This window comes from Sturnus vulgaris, chromosome 20 (genome assembly GCF_052056855.1).
Source record: "Sturnus vulgaris isolate bStuVul1 chromosome 20, bStuVul1.hap1, whole genome shotgun sequence".
Lineage (NCBI taxonomy): Eukaryota > Metazoa > Chordata > Aves > Passeriformes > Sturnidae > Sturnus > Sturnus vulgaris.
Genome location: NC_142262.1, coordinates 966,954 through 985,243, shown reverse-complemented (window position 1 = coordinate 985,243; position 18,290 = coordinate 966,954). Strand labels below are relative to the sequence as shown.

Below are 18,290 nucleotides of genomic sequence, written 5' to 3'. Positions count from 1 at the left end.
TCATTTAACTATTTCTGTACTGGCAGAGAAGAGGAGCCACTGGGCTGGAGCCTGCAGCTCCAGGGAAAGCAGCTCATGGATCAAAGAGAAACGGGGAAGGGGCTCTCCAGGCTCTGCAGTGCCAGCGAGGAGGGTCTCGACTCCTGGGGAGGCTCCTGCATCCCGTCCCTGGGGCCAGGACCAGGAGGCTCCTGGGACGAGTCTACAACAAAAAAAAAAGCTGCTCAAAAAACTTGCGGTTAGTGCGGACGTGCCCGGCCCCGCTGGAGAGGGCCGGGGACAGCGGCGACACCGGACAGGACACCTGCGACCAAAAAGGGCGGCGGGGGAAGCGCAGGAGCAGCTCAGCATCCCGGCAAGCGCGGCCGCGGCAGCGGGGCGAGCAGCAGAGGCAGCCGGCGAGCCCCGGGGCTGCCGGCACAGGGTCGGGGACAAGCGGTGACGGAGGGAGGGGACACGCTGGGGTTGGTGCAGCGGGAAGCAGAGCGGTGGCACCGTCCCCGCGCAGCCCCGCGGCGTCACCCGCTGCCCAGCGCACCCGCGACAATGTCACTTACTAACTACGGGCAGGGGGCACCTCAAAACCTGGCCACTTCAACATCGGGGCTGCAAGGGAAACAGAAGGCAGGTTGGAGGACACCGGGACGCTTGATGGGAACAGAAGGTCGTGGTTAAGGAGAGACTTAAGGCCACGAGCCGGTGGCCACCCGGCCCCAGAGCCCCGCTGGCCACCCCGCACGCAGCGCCGGCGGGGGGCAGAGGAAACAGGAGGAAGAAAAGAAGAAAAAGGAGGAAAAGTGATGTTTATTGAGTCGCTGGTGCTGTGAGGACGGGAAGGAAGGGCACGGCCAGCCGGGAGCTGTGGGACGGCAGCGGCCGGGCACGGCGGGGGCTGCGGAAGGGAGGGGGCGGCTTCCTTCCCCCCCGTGCCGCTTTCCCAGCGCCGGGAAAGCGCAGCCGGAGCCTTGGCATGCGGGAGCAGGAGCGGCATCAGCCCCTCGGATGCTCGGGGTGACGGGACCCGGCCCTAAAGCAGCTGTCGCTGCTCCCGCTCAGCGAAGCTGTTTAGTGCCGGCGGGACGAGCACGTCCCCAGGGATGGAGCAGGGAACAAAAACACGGCCTGGGAATGCGCGGGGGGCGATGCAGGCGGTGAGGGCAGCACGCAGGCACGGCAGCCGAAAAAGACACCGAGGCCCAGCTCAATGCAATAAATAAAACTTTTATTCAAACAATAACTCAGTACAGGGCACAATTCTCTCTGGCTTTTAAAAAAAGGTTTCTCAGCACTTTACAATCTCCACACAGGCTTTGCTAGGCTGGGTTTGTGGTTCGGTTTTTGTTTTTTTTTTTTTGTTTTGTTTTTCCCTCTACATTCAGTCATTCATCATGAAATATCCTGGGTTAAAAATCCTTAGCAAAATTCGGACATCGATGCAGGAGGGGCTCAGAACAGTGTGCCCGTAGGCGAGGAGATAACCCAAAAACTGGTCAGGGTGGGGAGGTGGGGGGGTCTATTGCCAGCAATGTCCCAGTAAACAGGCAACGTCAGAGGTCTTAAAAATCACATCAGAAAAAAGCGTGAACAGCTTTGCAGTGGAGACGGCCACGGGCACTGGGAGGGCTGCGGCCGGGCTAGTGCGGGAGGGGGACCCCCAGAGAGGGGTGGGGACCCCCCGGGCACTGCCGAGCCCCCCACGGGGGCTGCCTCGCCCAAGCCTGGTTTGGGGATGCGAGCAATCCTCGGAACCCCAGCCCTAACGTGAGGTAACAATACCTTGCTACAAAAAATATATATATATATATATTTATAAAACAACCAGGAGTAACCCTTCCGGGGGGGTTCCCGCGGGTGCCGGGACCCCAGCCCAGAAGCAGCCCTTTCCCCGGGGCGGGAGCTCTGTGCCATCCGCTTCTCCCAAAGCCACCACAGTGGGATGGAAGCGGATCGGGCCGAGGGGGAGGCGCGGGGACGCTGCCCCTCCCTCCGGGAATGGCATCCCGGGCGCGGGCATCCCGGATGCTCAGTAACAGTACGGACACCAGAGGCCATGCATATGTGATCCAGTCTGGGAGTTTGGTCCAGGCTCGTGCGGGGCGGCCGGCGCGGCCCCTGGGGGGGGGACAGGGCATCGCTAACATCACACGGGAGGACAAACACCGGGTCCCACTAAGTGACAACTGCACACCTGGGCTGCGAGCACAGACCTGGCAGCAGTTTCTGCTCCAAAAAGGCTTCAGAAACAAGGGCACTGTGAACACCAGGGAGGGGTGAGAAGCACCATGGTTTCCTTGAAGATCACAAGAGTTTCAAATCCAAAAAGAAGTAGAGAAAGAGAAACGAAAGGGAAGGAGAAAAAAAAAAAGGGAGGGGAAAGAAGCAGAAAGCTCTTCCAAGCAGCAAGGGGCCGCTGCGAGCCCAGGTGTCCTCACACCGTGGATACCAAACTGCCACTGCCGCTGCGGAACAAAGCACAGAGATGCCAGAGTGGCCGCGGGGCAGCACCGAGCCGAGCCCACACCCCTCCCGGACCCAGCACGGACGGACGGCGAGCTCTACCCAGCCACACTTAGCCAAGGAGCGAGACGGGGCAGCTCCGAGGCAGAGGGGATGGAGAAGGCGCCGGGGAAAGACCCCGGAGCTCTCCGTGGCTTCCCCGTGCAGGTGTGAGCCCGGGAGACGCGACTCTCTGGAGGAGCACGAGGGTGGGGACACCAGGCTGGCCCTGGGACCTGCCCTCCCGGGTCCCCCCACTGTCACAGGTGAGACCTGGCCCCACCCCAGGCACTGCCAGTCCCATGCAGGGACCCCTGTGGGGACACAGCCCCACGGCTTCGCCCACAGCCAACGCCAACAGCTCGCAGGGAACGAATGTGACAGGAAGGTGACATCTTACCTGCTGACAGACCTCGTCCCGTAGTCATCCAGGCCCTGTGGAGAGGAGGGGAGGAAGCACAGTGAGGGATGTGTGGGCTGTGCCTGCTCAGGTGCCACCAGAGGGTCACATGAACGAACCAAAGTGCATCAGGACCCAGGGCCAAGAGCTGATGCATTTGGAGAGGAAAGGGAGAGATGGAGGTGATTGGAGTGGGATTCACGCAGCAGGGAGTGAAGTCGCACCACTCTCTGTAGAATTTATCTGGCCAGACATGGAAAAGCAACTGCTGGAAGAGCCCTGCTCTGCTCTGCTCTGCTCTGCCCAGCCCCTCCAAGGAACAGAGCTCTGGCTGCTGCTGAGATGCTGAGACTGTTGCAAAGGGGCTGCACGACTGAGAGACACCAGTGAAATGCTCTGTGGAAAGAGGGGTTGCCTGTATTCACTCCCACCAGAAACCCACAGGGTTTTGGACCATTTTCTCCTTTAGCCGGTGCTGAGCAGGCTCTGCAGGGAGGGACCGAGGGGCAGACGGGGACCAGGCCTGGAGAACATCCCTCAAGGACCTCCCTCCTTGAGCAAGGGCCTGCCCTGGGATACGGCTGGAGCAGCTCTGCTCCCCATGGCAGCGCTCCAGGAAAGAGGGGGAGCCTCTGGCCTTTGAGCTGGAGCCCCACAGCCACCAGAGACACAATTCCCACCTTCCCAGGAATGCTCCCAGTCACAAAATACCAACCCCAGCAGCAAATCCTGCTGGAACACCCCAGCAAAACAGCAAGAAGTGGGACTGTGCTTCCACCCCAGTCCCTGCAGAGAGGACCAGATCCCAACTGAGGTGCCCTGTCGAAGGTCAGTGCTGTCTCCCTCCTCATCCTCTCCCCATCTGCCAGCCCGTGATGCCAGCGTGGCTCATCCCACTGTGCTTGTCCTGGTGGGAGAGCTCCACTGCACCTGTAGCTCCTGGGTTAGGCTGATCCCATCTGCTCGTGCATCCTCCCTGGCTTGGTATCCAAGAAGCCCTGGGCTTGCTTTGGACACTCTGGAATCCTGTCCAGGATCTGCCCCAGTGTCCCCACGGGATTGTCACCGGCTTCAATTGGCACATGCCAGAGAAAACACTTCCAGCTGCCTGTGAGCTGCCTGTTTCTGGTGGGAGACTCCCATGGAGTCAGCAAGTGTTGTCCTTTGGGGGTTTACGGGGCCGTTTTGTGCCACTGCCCCCCGTGCCTTGCCCGTTCCTCCCCATCCATGGGCTCCCTGCACCCCTTCACCCCAGGAGAGGTGCTCAGCAGGAGCAGGGGCCAGGCAAGGCACGTGGATCACCAGGCACACAAAACAGCCAAATTTCCATAAATCCCAAGGGAAACATTGCAAGCGTCGGACTTACAGCTGTCGACCTAGTGTAAGGCTTGTAGTGAGCGGAGGGTGCTTGGCAGAGGCCACTGGAATAGTCTTTAATTGCACACCCATAGGGCATTAGGTAGTCCTAAAACAACAACAGAGGTTGGAGAGCCACCCTCGGCACCCCCACACATCCACAGCACGCCGGGATCGGGAACGCTCCCACTCATCCCATCCCAGGACAGGGGCTGCTCCAGCATCCCCCACTCCTCAAACATCCCCCCAGAGTGGGAGAAGCCACGGGAGAAGCTCACCTGGGAGAAGGCAGGCACGGCCACGCTGTAGGGCCGCTGCTTGAAGGTGTTGGTGCCCTGTGCTGGGAAGGCCTGGGAGGCCATGCCATAGTCTGGTGGCGGGATGGAGATGTCATCCTTGTCCAGGAGGTTGCCAGTGCTGCTGCTCTTCCCTTGCTGCAGGCTGGGGGGCCCAGAGCAGAGGTGTTAGCTCCATGTATGCTGGGAGCTGCTCATCCCAGCAGTGACAGCCCAGCCAAGGACAACTTGCCGAGGACAGCGGTGACACCGGCCTGGGCTCGTCCCTCCGGCTTTGCTCAGAAGGGCAGGAGAGCTTCCAGCACAGAGATACTTACTCCTACAAAAGGTGCCAGCTCCGGGGGGACAGGGAGAGGTTTGGCACCCAGGGATGGGGTCAGAGACTCCCAGGCCACCCATCCACTCATGGCAAAAGCCACCCAGAACCAGCACCTCCCCCCTGTGCTGTTATTCCTAACAAGGAATTCCTAATTCCTGTCCCAAGGACACAGACTCGCTGTCACCCCACCCATGCTCCTACCTGGTGTGGACGCGCTCGCTGCCATCATTGTCAAGGACCCGTGTGTAGGAGAAAGGAAACCAGCCCCTCCTGAAAGGCAAAGGCAGGGATGAAGTTCGGTGTTGAGGTTTGATGACAAACCAAACCCAGGCTTGTGCACGGAGGATCCAGATGAGCACACCCAGCACACTCACATTTTGGTTTTCTCGCTCTCTCCGTAGTGCCAGCCGTCCCTGGCCTCGGGCACCAGCAGTGTGATGAGATCTCCCTCCTTGAAGCTCAGGAGGGTGCTGTTATCCCCGGCAGCGTGTGAGAAAATCGCCTGCACCCTCGTCCGGCCGTTCCTCTCGAGCCCGGCTGCCATGGAGCTGGAGCGTGGCAGTGTCTTGTTTTCAGCTGGGGGAACAGAGACTGCTGGGTGCCCCGAATCCTTCACCCCAAGGCCATCCCCAGGCACAGGACAGGCCCCCCACCTCCCCTTCTTTCAGCCCAGGTTGCACTAAAACCTTCAGTGTGACTCACACCTTCCCCCTCAAACAGCAGGACCAGACTCTCGGCATCACCCACCAGCCACGGCAAAGGGAGCAGCTCCCTGTGCCAGACTCCACAAGGTTTTCCTCCTGGAAATCCTGTGAAACCCCAGGGCAGAGCCCAGCTCCAGCATTTCCTGACACCAAGAGGCACGAGCAGCACTGGACACCGAGGGGATGCTGTTGGTCACTGTCCCCCCACAGCAGCACCCCAATCACCATCCCCACCCTGTCCCCCAGACCCCTCCTGTGTCAGACCCAGCTCCAGGCTCCCCAGAGCGGGGCTGGGGCCTCACCTGAGGCGTAGCTGTTTTTCGGTGTCACGTTTTTGCGAACTGGGAGTGTATTGGAGTAAGAGTCACTCAGCTGCTTCTGAGGCTGGGGAGGAGATAAAGATTTGGGCTGTGCTGGCTTCATCTCAGACCAGTGGTTGTACCCGTCGCTGTCAGAGCCTGACACTCCGTTCATCACTGGCATGGCCTCCTGTGCTGACATGCGCTGCGAGAGAGGAGGGGAGGGGGACAGGGGGTGGCTTCATTAGGGCTTCATCCCCCTGCAGCTCCAGGGACACCCCCTGCAGCTCCCCAGTGGGACACAGCTCCAGGGAGAGGCAAATCAGAGCTTTGTCCTTTAAGGTTTAGCTCCCACCCACACCAAACCGCTCTGGGGGGAGCAGTGGGGTCACCTCTGTGGTGTTTTACTGCTCTGAGCTGTCAATTCCCTGCTGAGCTCCACTGCTCAGCTCGTGCCCCCACATCAGGGGGACACCCTCTTCTGAAGGGTCCTTCATCCCACGGGTCACTCCAGGCCTTTCTCCCGCAGTTACTGGGGTACCTGGGCTCAGTCCCACAGCTCAGGGACCAGCCTGGACAGGTTGGTCCAGTTTGTGGGTTCCCCAAAGAGCCCCTGGGAGCCCCAGGGCTCAGTGACTCCAGCAGGCTGAGTTGGGACAGATGCCCGTCCCCACATGCCAGGATGGCACAGCACGGAGCTGCCATCCCTGCCAGCAGTGACAGCCCAGCCAAGGACAACTTGCCGAGGACAGCGGTGACACCGGCCTGGGCTCGTCCCTCCGGCTTTGCTCAGAAGGGCAGGAGAGCTTCCAGCACAGAGATACTTACTCCTACAAAAGGTGCCAGCTCCGGGGGGACAGGGAGAGGTTTGGCACCAGGGATGGGGTCAGAGATGATGAGGTTGGACTTGGATGTGGACAGAGGGCTGGGCATTATGGTGCCATTGCTGCTGGCAGCCATCTGCTGCATCAGCTGGATGGCGCGCTCCGGGATCTTGTTGGGATCCGAGCAGGATTGCTGCCACAGCGGCAGCTTCTGTGTCAGCATCTCCTTCCCCTGCAGGAGGAAAATGAGGTGTGAGGGCACAGGGGTGCAGGTGGTCTGCCCCCCCCAGCCCGGGCAGCACCACACGGATCCAGGGCTGAGCTGGCCTGGGGTTGATCGGTGGCATGGCACAGATAACACACAGGGACATCCTGCTTCCCACAGAGCCAGGGAGGTGTCATGAAAAATGGGAATGAGGGAAGGAAAAGGTAATCCATCTCCTCAGTTTATTCCAAGATATCCCGTGTGCAGCATCTCCAGGGAGCTGGGCCCCACGTGGAGAAGAGAAATAAAACCAGCCCGAAAGCTTGGGCTTGCTCCAGGCTGTCCCCACATCCCAAGGGATGAGCTGCTTCCTTTGGGTGCTCCGGGCCCTAGAGCTGCATCCAAGCCCCCCCTGCTCCCTGCCTGCAGGACTGGCAGCCACCTGCTACCATGCTCCAAGGGGGAAACATGGATGGAGCCAAACTTGTCCTTATTCACCCAGAATGCACGAGCATCCCGTTGTGTGACTCAGGGGGGAAGATGTCCCAGTCCCCTTGAGGTCACTCCCCAGTACAGCCAAGGGTGACCTGATGTCTCTGCTCTGCCTCATCTGGACACAAAATGTGGTTCTGTACATCAAAATCCCTCTAAATCCAATTTCAAACCCCCTTGCATATTTTCCCCAACAGCAGCCAGTGGCTCCAGCCTCATGATCCTGTGGGGCATCCTGCAGGAGCCACGGGGTGCAGCAGGATGGAGTTTTTAGCAGGACACCCACCTGCAAAGTTCCTCCTGCAAAATCACCCTCTGGGTGCTGCAGCAGCGAGGTTTTGCTTTGTTCCTGCTGACCCCCAGCCCTGCAGGGTATTTTTCCCCCTCCTGCACTACGCTCACCAAGCCAAGCGTGGATCCATCCTGAGGATGTGCCAGGACAGAGCTGACTAATCCCCACTCCCTCTCCTGCTCCAGTGCCAAGCGTGGCGGTGACAGATGGCTGCTGTGAGCCACGGAGGGCGGTGGTGGGGAACAACCAGAGCGGGAGCACGAGGCTGTGGAGCAGCACCAGCACTGCCAGCCCTGTCTGCATGGATCCTGCTCCAGCCCCAGGCAGGTGCTGCTGCTTCCCAGGCGGGCAGGGGGCAGCTCCAGCCCTGCTGCAGGAGATGGGGGCAGCCACGGGCAGGGGCAATGTGGAGTTGCCATGGGCAAGAGGGAATTGGAGTTGCCATGGGCAAGAGGGATTTGGAGCAGCTGCTCCTGCTGGGGCATCTTCCCTGGAGTCACCTGCTGGTCCATCACCCCCTCAGTCCCCTGAGCTGCAGGGGCTGCACCAGCTGTGCCTTTTGGGATATCAGCTGTCCTATGGGATGCAGCTTGAGCTGGGAGCATCCACCCAGCGATGGGGCAGCCAGGAGCAGCTCTGGTGAGCCCAACTCACCTTGGCATGGTAGGTGATGGCACTCTTGGCCACTGCACACTGCTTCTCTACCAGGAAGCAGAACCGTCTCCTCTCTTCCGTCAGAGCTGTCTTGTACCCATCGGAGACGTAATTCTCCAGCTCCCCTTGCTTGTTGCTGATGGCTTCGATGTACTGGAACAGGGAGAGGAGCAGGGAGGGGGCTGCAGGCGGGGACCCCGGCACGGGACACACACGTGTGCCTGCACAGCCCCCCCAGCCCGCCCTTACTCACGGGAGCCCCCACGCAGAGGCTCTGACTCAGCCCATCACCCGTGGGCTGCACGGGACGAGCTGTACCCAGCGCCCGCCCGCTCACCACCCGGGTTTGGGGGTGCTGTGGGGGGCTGGGGGCTGCCCCGATGCCCTGGGACTGCCAGCAGCCCCCCCAGCCCCCGGCTCACAAACCAGCAGCTCCCAGTGCACTCCAGCATCTCCCCCGCCGCCCCTGGTGTGCTGGATCCTGCTCAGGGACCCTGCCACACACTGCGCCTCTAAAACTCCCCTTCAGTCCCTATTTCCCACGGGGGACACAGAGATGGTGCCGGGGCAGTGCCACACACTGGCACAGGATGTCCCGGCTGTTCCCTGGTGCCACACCCTGTCAGTGCCAGCAGCCAAATGCTCCTCTGCTGGCTCCTGCTCTCCCAGTCTGACGGGTGCCAGCATGGCTGTGCCATTCTGGGCTCTGCCAGCAGCACACACTGGCACAGGATGCCCTGGCTGTTCCCTGGTGCCACACCCTGGCTCCTTCTCTCCCAGTCTGACGGGTGCCAGCACGGCTGTGCCACTCTGGGCTCTGCCAGCAGCACACCTGGCACAGCAGCAGCACACGGGCTGGGCTGGGGGATCCCGGCACAGGGCAGCACCAGCCTCCCCGAGCACACCCGGTGCCCCCAGCTCCCTGACCCTGGCACCTTCTCCTCCCTTCATCCCCTTGGATGCTCCCAGCTTCCACCTGTGATGTGGCACCAGGGGCTCTGAGAGCAGCACCCCTCGCCCATCGCTGTCCCACACTGTGACACCTCCTTGCCACCATCTCTTCCCTAGGACAGGGGCACCACCACACTGGAAAGCCACAACACCCCCAGCCCAGGCAGGGCTGGACCTGCTTCAGGCAGCCCAGGCTTCTCTGAGACGGGAATTAAACTGGAAATTCAGCGCCCAAAGCAGCTTTGCTGCTTCTTCACGGTTATCAGTTATTTTTAGCATGCTACAATATTTATTAGCAGACACATAAAATGGAGCAAACCAACAAAAGCAGCAAGATTCAGTGACATCCCAGACTTCAAAGGGGGATTATTTTGGGGCTGCTCCTGGCTCCCACCCTGCTCCAAGCACCCCCTGAGAGCACAACCCTGTGCAGGGCTCATGCCAGAGCCAGCAGGTTTTGGGTCTCCCCACATTGCACCAACCTGGGTGAGGGAAAGAGGGTCAGTGAGAAACGGATTAAAAACCCTGTTTGCAAGCAACAACCCTATTTCAAAGAGAATTTTTTCCTCCAACATGAGAAGATCTAGTGCAAACGCCCGTGGCCATGAGGAGAAATAAGCGAAGGGAACTGAACTGATGCCACTGGGCACACAAGTGGAAGTGATGGAGGTTTTGGCATCACCCCGAAGCAAAGATACAGGGCATGGCACTGGGACAGCCCGGGTGTGCCGGCACAGAGAGGTGGCAGCAGCTCCGGGCACACAAAGCCCCCGAGGGAGGAGAAGGAGGAGGAAGATGAGGAGGAGGAGGATGAGCAGGAGGAGGATGTGCTCGGGAAGGCTCGGGACAGCAGCACTCCGCCTCCTCCCGGGTATTATTAGCCTGGGAACAGCGCAGGGACAGAGCCCAGAGGCAGCAGCCTGGCAGTGGTGATGGGAGCTGGGGAATGGGTGCCCCAGTGCCAGCCTGGAGAGCTCCCGGCCCCTCCAGCACAGCCCTGGCACACCCAGGATGGGCCGAGCCCTGCTGCCCACAGCCGTCCCAGGGAAAGGGGCAGGACAGTTCTGGAAGGAAAGCACAACCCTGACTGCACCTGAAATAGCAGAGCACGCACGGACCCCGATCCCCAAAACTCATCCTGATCATTTCCTAACTGGGCCACCAACAACGAGAAGGTGAGGAGTGAGAAGAGCTCGGCTCCAGCTGATTTGACCCAGTGATTCCCTGCAGGATGCCCATGCCGGGGTCAGGCAGTGCCAGGGCGGGCGGGCACGGCTCCAGCCCAGACACACCACAACACAGGGAGAAAAACCCGGGCTTAGCAGCGTGAGAGCTGCAGCTCTCAGCACGATTGAAATCCGCAGGTACAAGCCTTGTTCACAGCCCTGCTCTCAGGCTGGTTTTGCAAGGCTCCTGCTAATTCCTGTGCTGAGGAAAGGCTTGTCTCAGCCAGTCGGAACACGCCGCTCCGCGAGCGCTGAGCCCACGCTCTAAACTTAGTACTCAGAGCTTTATATACTTTATGTAAATATGCTCCGTGTGCCATTGATTTACCCAGAGCCTTGATTTTACACGTTATTCCATCACAAAATGGCGAGCGACACTCCTTGTTCACGAGGTGGTTTTCAGTTTGGGTTTGCTCAGAATGACAGTGGGCTTTCAGATAACGCCCAGAAAGGCAAATTTAAATAAAAAAGCCTGTTAAATATGCCAGATGCACGGAGGGGTGGGAAAGTAACACACAAAGCACAGTGTAAGATCTGGGGACTGCACTCCAAGGAGAAGCTCTGCCTTACCCAGGAGTGAGGCTTCACCTGCAGCCTGGTGCCCACCAGGACCTCGGGGCTGCTGCTCTCGTCTCCATTCCCTAGAACTGGGGGAAGGTCCCACCCTCTGAACCTCAGCCAGACTCCTTTCTCAGCCTGGCATGACCCCATCCCCTGTAAGGGCTGGGGCAAGGTGCTTCCCCAAGACCCCACTGACAAGCAGGAACCACTCAAGCACTGCTTTGTAAACTGAGACCTTGGATTGATTGAGGTTGTCAGCTTCAAATTCACACGTTAAGAATCGTCTAAATAAAATTCCCAGTTGGAAGGAGGTAAAAAACCCCATTTGTGATCCGAGCAGGCAGGGCGGTGGTCACACCCAAAGCCAGAGCACACACCAGAGCCACCCAACAGCTCCAGAAAATCTTTTCTGGGTTTCTAGGTTGGAGAGGCCTCAAATAACTCCCCCGTGCCGCCCCCCCTGCTTCCCACATCCACTTCCAATTCACTGGGAGCCGCTGACCTAATTAGCAGTGTCAGCACGTGGCGGCGCCGGGCAGAGGCTGTGGCACAGGATGCTGTGCCAGGGCTGGCACTGCCAGGGCTGGCACTGCCAGGGCTCCTGCCCTCTCCTGGGGCACCCCAGGCCGTGGGGACCCCCCACACGAGTGGTGCTGGAGCCCCGGCGGGCAGTGCCTGCTCCAGAGCCAACCCCAGTGACCCCCCGGGTCAGGCAGGATTAGGAACACGAGCAGATGAAAAGGGAAGGAGCTGCTGCCAAGTCCCAGCTGGAGCAGCCGCTGTTGTCCTGCACAGACAGCCAGGGCACACAGCCCTGCCACCTCCCCAAGGCCACGGCTCGGGGAGGGATGGAGATCACAGAGCAGCTGAGAAATGTCAAGCCCCGAGCTGTGCGGAGCTGTCAGCGCAGGTGGAGCAGCACTGAGCTCCCTTTGATAAGCACAGCCTCGCTGGGAAATGAGTTCAGACCTCCCAGCCCCACCAGGAACACAAACACAGAGAACAGGAGCCAAGGGCAGCGCTGAGCACAGAAATCATCACCCAGATCCTTCTGAGCGTGTTTGTGTGACCAGGCTGAGCCAGGGACAAGAGGGGACCCCCAGCAGGAGCTGCCTTGGGGTCACCAGCACAGCCTGGAGTTTTGGGAGCAGAAAGCCAAGGGGCAGGAATGCTTCTATCCAGCACCGGGAGGGATGCAGGGCAGGGAGGGGCTGTGCCAACCCCAGCTCTGAGCCCAAGGAGGGATCGGTCAGAACAGCAGCACAGAGCAGTGGGAAAAGAGAAAGGAAAGGTCAGGGAAGAGATAGGACTGTGCTGGATCGATGCAGCAGCTGAAATATCTGGAAGGAGTAAACATGGAGAGAAGGGAGGATTTGTTTAGGCAACCACGAGGGAGAATGGCTGGAAATGGGATAAGATAAAAAAGAAGTGAGGTTGATTAGCAGGAGAAGAGCATCTGAGGCAGGGAACAGACTGGAGGCAAACCTGCTGAAACCCCAGCACAGCACTGAGGCAAAGGGAGCAGAACAAGAGCCAGGGATCCTCAGCCCCGACAGCTTTTCCTCATTCCCAGGAACTGCTCCTTGTGAGGCAGCCCCGGGGGAGGCACTGTCCCCTCCTGCAGCCCCCACACACCCAGTGACCCCAGGGTGTCCCTGTCACCGAGGGTGGCTGCTGTGTCCAGCCAGGCACAGAAACGCTGGATCCAAGCCCAGGGATATCCCAGCTCTTCCATAGCCAGGAAAAGAGAGAAGAGCTCGGGATGAGCCCTGGCCCACCCTCTCCTGTAATATGGCAAATAAAACAGCAAGGAATGGCCACCACTGGTCACCATGGGAGCCCAAACACATTTCCCAGCCTTTTGTGGGGACACTGCCCCTGCCAAGCCACACAGGCACAGCAGAGCCCAGGGAGGGGACAACCAACCTCCCCCTGCCCTGCACAGCACCAGCACCCCCAGCCAGGAGAAGGGCAAGCCCTGGCCCCTGCTGTGCTGCCCACCAGCCCCCCCAGCTCTGGCTGCAGCCAAAGCTCCGTGGGGACGCTGGGACACGGCTGCTGATGTTATCCAAGGTGATGGGAAAGGCAGAGCAGAACCTGGGGAGCTCCAGGGATGCCAGGCTGGCTCCCTCCCCTGGGAAGGGCTGTCTCCCCTCGTTATGGTCACATCTGCCTGGCCCCAGCCCTGTCCTGCTGCTGCCCAGCCCCAGCCACGCACACGTGTGGTGTTACATAAAATTCAGAGACAAAGCAGCAGGGAAATTCTGGCTCCAGTGCTGGCTTCACCTTCTCCTGCCCAAAACGTTCCCTCAACACAGGAGCACCCCAGAGCAGCAGCTCCGTGTGACATTTGGTACCCAAATGTTCACAGCACAGCCCTGAGATGCACAGGCACCTCCAGGAACATTTCCAGGGATGGAGCAGCCACAGCTTCTCTCATTTCCCTCAAAGGAAAGAATCTCTCCCCAATATCCCATCTAACCCTGCCCTCTGGCAGTGGGAAGCCATTCCCCCTGTCCTGTCACTCCAGGCTTTGTCCAGAGTCCCTCTCCAGCTCTCTTGGAGCCTCTTTAGATACTGGAAGGGGCTCCTCCTCTCTTGCTGGGTTTGGGCACGTCCTCCCTCAGCCTAAATCCCAGTCAAACCTGGAGGGAGTCACCCGGAGCTTTGAGTCCTTCCCTGTTTGACTTTCACATAAACCTCGTAACCCGGTTTGTGCAAGCTCTGTGTCATTTGGAGCTTCCTGACCTACACCTAAAATTATTTCTCCTGATGGGAATATCCAAAATGAGGTTTCAATGACAAAAGTTTAAAAAACCCCACAGGTTATTTGGCAGAGTGGTATTAAAACATTTCCATGGGAGCAGGGGTGGGTGAAGGCAGAGGCTGAGCTCGGCCCTCACTGCCCACCCAGGGTCAGCCACTGTCACCTGGGTCAGGCACAGCCTTCCAGGACAAACACCCAGCCCCAGCACTGCTATTTAGGCTGAATTACATCCAGTTTTGTCTCAGCTCAATGCAGAAATCCAATTGCTCCCAGTGCTAATATGATTTGATAAATACTTTGAACCAACATAACTTCATTGCTGAGCTGCTGATTCAATCCAGGTCCCAAACCCATCGTGACCTTGATTTCATGGCCTGATCACAACCAGCCTTTAATGAAATTACAGCACTTGAGCTTCCTTGGTGATTGTTTAATCTTAATATTGTTTTCATTCCTCTTCATCAGAGATGTGAAGTGAATGGAATTGGTTTGCTCTCCTGGTTTTCAACACAGGTCAAGCCCCATCTCAGCCACTCCAGGAGGAAGAGGAGCCATGTGAGGCTCTCAGCCCTCACTCCTTGTGTGGAGCAGCAGCTCAGGACTGATTCCTGAGGGATAAAAGCCTGGCTTAACGTGACACTCAGCAGCAACAACCCCCAAGCACAGCATTGCTCCTGACCATGGCAGACAGGGCTTGGGAGCAGGGACATCACCCCTGCAGCCCCTGGGAGCAGGGACATCACCCCTGCAGCCTCTGGGAGCTGGGACATCACCCCTGCAGCCCCTGAGAGCTGGGACATCACCCCTGCATCCTCTGGGAGCTGGGACATCACCCCTGCATCCTCTGGCACCTGGAGCTGGTTCAGAGCTGTGTGAGCTGCCCAGGCTGCAAACCTGAGGTGCTTTAACTCCTCAGCCACTTAATGCTGCAAGACTCATCCTCGTCTGGAAAACTCCACAAAACCAGCACGAGCCAGTGGCCAGTGACTGCAGACAGGCCCGGACCAGCTCTGTCCATGCAATGAAGGGCTGATGCAGCTCGGGAGAAGCCTCCTGCAGGAGTCTGTGAGCATCACAGCCCCTCAGCCCCCTGCTCCAAAGCCACTGCTGGGTGCAGTCCCTGCTGAACTCCAGCATTTATTTCTGCTTTATAAAGGAGAACAGCTGAATTGAGCAGCTGAGGTGTTTGGGCTGTTGCTGAGCTCTGGGATTGATTTAGCAGTGTGGGACACAGCCACGCTGCTGCCCCTGCCCAGACCAGGGCTGTCCTGTGCCAAAACCAGGGCCTGGGTGGCCCCGAACCCGCTCTCACTCTGGGAAATGTTACATAAACCCAGAGGTCCCTGCAGGACAGTCCTGCTGCTGCCACCACATGTCTCCGTGGCAGGTGATGACAAGATGTGGTCACTCCACAAGTGGTGCAGAGGCAGAAAGGAGCAGTTCTGCTTCCCAGAACATTAAATATGAAGGAAGATGATGACAGAGCATCAGACTCCTGGCTGGCAGCTGCCCCAGCAGCTTCACAGGGATGAGCCTCCAGAAGAGCAAGATGTTATTGCTGCCTCCAAGGAGGTGACACTTCAGCAGCAGCAGCAGCTTCTCCCACGAGGAGACAAGGGAGCAGCCACAGCCCAGCAGGGGACTCCAGGCAGCCCTGGCTGATGGGTCTGTGGTCCCCAGGCACCAGCCTGGTGCAGTTGTCAGCATCCCAAAACCATCCCCAGGTACTTGAGCAGACCACCACAGGTTTGGCAAGTGGCCACAGGGGTGGCTTTGGGCCAGTTCCACAAACCAGGCTGAGGAAAGCAAAGCCCCACAGAGCTCTGTGCGTGCTCCTGATCCACTCAAACCTGGTTTCACCTCCTCAAAGCCCAGTTTCAGCTCCCCAAAACCCAGTTTCACCTCCTCAAAGCCCAGTTCCCGCTCATCAAAGCCCAAAACAAGGCTTTGTCCTCAGCACCAACACTCACACAGTTCCAGGCTGGACTCCCTCTCTCTCCAATGCCCAGACAGAAGTAAAACAGTGCCCAGGGTGGCCCCAAACACTTTTTTTTTCTGCTGAGGAAACACCAGCCTGCAGTCAGCAGAGAAGAGAGGGGAAGTGCCCTCTTGGCTGCATTCAGCAATTTTAACTTTGTGTTCAGATCTAAGGCAAAGCAAACCCCTGCCGAGCACAGCAGAATCACAGAATATTCTGAGCTGCAAGGGTCTCATAGCTCTGTAAGCTCAAAAGCCATCAGAAGGCTTTTTTGGAGATAAGCACTTCCTAAACACTTAGTGCTGGAAGATTAAAGGGAATGAGTGTCTGATCCTGTTTCCCTGCCCGGGGAGCTGTGCTAGCAGGGCTGTCCCATCCCTGCCACATCCCAGCAGGAGCCTCAGCCCTCCCTCCATCCCTCCATCCCTCCGAGATGGGGATCCCTGCCCCAGCCTTGGCAGGACAGGGCTGTCCCTGGCAGCAGCTCTCGTGGGGGTCACAGAGGTTTGATCCCCGTGTCCCCCCATGCTGGGCTCGGGGCTTTTCTGGCTCAGCAGGAATTTTAAAGCTGGGACTTGTGGAAATGCCAGGCTCAGAAGTGGTTTCAGCTGCTCAGCTCTGGAGAGCACGGCAGAGCCCCCAGCACAGCAGGATGGGCACGGAGGAGCATGCTGGCAGCTCCCAGTCCTGCTCCAGCACCCCCAGTCCTGCTCCAGCACCTCCCAGTCCTGCTCCAGCACCCCCAGTCCTGCTCCATCAGTGCCCTGAGTGGGATCCGTGGCTGCCCCGAGTGCCACAGCCCCGTGGCACTGCCAGGACACGCCCTGGGTGCTCCTCAGTGGGACCCAAGGCTGCCTCCAGCTTTGTGGGGAGCTCCGAGTCCCCCCGTGCCCACCCCTGAGCGCAGCCCCCGGGAGGGACCACACACAGCATCACACATCACACCCATCACACCGCTCTGATTCACTGCAGCCACCCCCAGCACCGCCCCCACGGCTGGGGGAAGGGGCACAGGCACAGAAATCACACACCAGAACACCTCCCAGAACACCCTCCTGGGGACAGAACACCCTCCTGAGAGGGAGAAAACCCTCCTGGGAAGGCTGGATCAGGAATTCAGGATCCCTTGGAGCCATTCCTGAAGGCAAAGGGTAAAAGCAGCTCCAGCCCCTCTCTGCCCATGGGAACAGCCCGTTCCCAGCGCTGGCTGCCACCCCCTCCCACCCACAGCTCCCCATCCCACCGGCACCCCCAGAACTGCTGAGCCCCTTCCTCTAAGGAGAGCAGCAAATCCTTGCCCAGGGGTTTGCCAAGCACCCCCTCGTGTCCCCAGTCCTACCTGCAGCTCCTTGTCCGAGTATTTCTGTGGGTTCTTGCTGCCCTGGCTCTTCTTGCGAAGTTTCTTCAGCTCTGCCTGGCACTTGTCCAGGGAGTCCCCCTTGCTCCTCTGCTCTGTCTGGTATTTCTTCAGCGCAGCCTGGATGAGACAGGAGAAAGTTCTGAGCCTTGGCTGCAGCTCCTGCTGCCACGGGGTGACAGGAACCAGCAGAGCCCCTGGCAAAGGGGGATTCCCCGAGAGCAAACAGGGGACAAGGCTGTCCTGTGCGTGGTGACACCAGGGACCTGTCTGTAACTGGGGCAGGAGCTGTGACATGGCATGGCATCCCCCAGGAGGGAGCAGGGGACACCCAGGGACACCCAGGAGGGAGCAGGGGACACCCAGGGACCCCCGGGGCCAGGGCTGTGCCAGACTCACACACACAGAACTCACACTCAGGTACCGGGAGTCCAGCTCCACCTTCTGCTCCAGCTGCGTCAGGAGCTCGTTGTGGAAGGACTTGAGCTGCAGGGAGAAATAAAACACACAGTGCTTGGGGAGGAAGGGCAGAGCCTGCCTGGGGAGCTGCAGATGGCACAGGGAGGGCACCAGGGCAGGGCTGAGAGCAGAGAGGGACGGGCTCAGAGAGGGCCCAGCAGGGCTGAAGAGGAGCCCAAGCTCCTTTGGAGCTTAGCAAATCCACGGCAGAGGGGCTGGTGTCATCTGGACAAGGCACAGAAAAGCATTTTCCACCACCAGGGACCCTGGCACGCCAGGCTGGGCACTCACCATCTCCTCCAGCTGGTTCTGGATCTGCCTGTGCACCTCTGCCATCTGGAAGAGCACATCCCCTGCAGAGACAGGACAGGGAGGGTTTGAGGGGACACCAGGGGACACCCCAGGGCTGGGGCAGGCAGCACCCTGCTGGCAAGGAGGGGTCCCCAGCCAGAGCCAGGGGGATCCTGTGGTATCCCCCGTGCCCACCCCGGGGAGCTGCAGTGAGCCAGCGCTCACCTGAGCACACAGGTAAACCTTGTGAGGCAGGAAGCAGCAGCAGGACCCCAGCACCAAGGCAGCCCCTGCTCCCCAGGGCCAGCACAGGGACAGACACAGCCCTGGCACTCAGAGCAGGACACAGGACAAGCCCTGGGG

The 18,290-nt window shown here is 59.4% G+C and overlaps 1 protein-coding gene across 6 annotated transcripts in view; it reads right to left on the bottom strand.

The window, feature by feature from the left end:
• Nucleotides 1-18,290, bottom strand: part of BAIAP2 (BAR/IMD domain containing adaptor protein 2) — a 36,964-nt gene that overhangs the window by 3,227 nt on the left and 15,447 nt on the right. The window contains exons 4-14 of one of the 6 annotated variants that reach the window (XM_088176720.1): nucleotides 17,928-17,989; nucleotides 17,592-17,663; nucleotides 17,160-17,297; nucleotides 8,338-8,490; nucleotides 6,699-6,926; nucleotides 5,874-6,075; nucleotides 5,242-5,443; nucleotides 5,069-5,137; nucleotides 4,531-4,693; nucleotides 4,263-4,361; nucleotides 2,897-2,931 (exon numbers count right to left, since the gene is read on the bottom strand). In XM_088176720.1, coding sequence (XP_088032846.1) covers nucleotides 2,897-2,931; nucleotides 4,263-4,361; nucleotides 4,531-4,693; nucleotides 5,069-5,137; nucleotides 5,242-5,443; nucleotides 5,874-6,075; nucleotides 6,699-6,926; nucleotides 8,338-8,490; nucleotides 17,160-17,297; nucleotides 17,592-17,663; nucleotides 17,928-17,989 — 1,423 coding nt within the window. Of the gene's footprint in view, nucleotides 1-557; nucleotides 607-1,201; nucleotides 2,460-2,896; nucleotides 2,932-4,262; nucleotides 4,362-4,530; nucleotides 4,694-5,068; nucleotides 5,138-5,241; nucleotides 5,444-5,873; nucleotides 6,076-6,698; nucleotides 6,927-8,337; nucleotides 8,491-17,159; nucleotides 17,298-17,591; nucleotides 17,664-17,927; nucleotides 17,990-18,290 lie in introns of those variants that run through there. The other 5 variants (XM_014887462.2, XM_014887461.2, XM_014887464.2 and 2 more) reach the window with 5 other exon arrangements.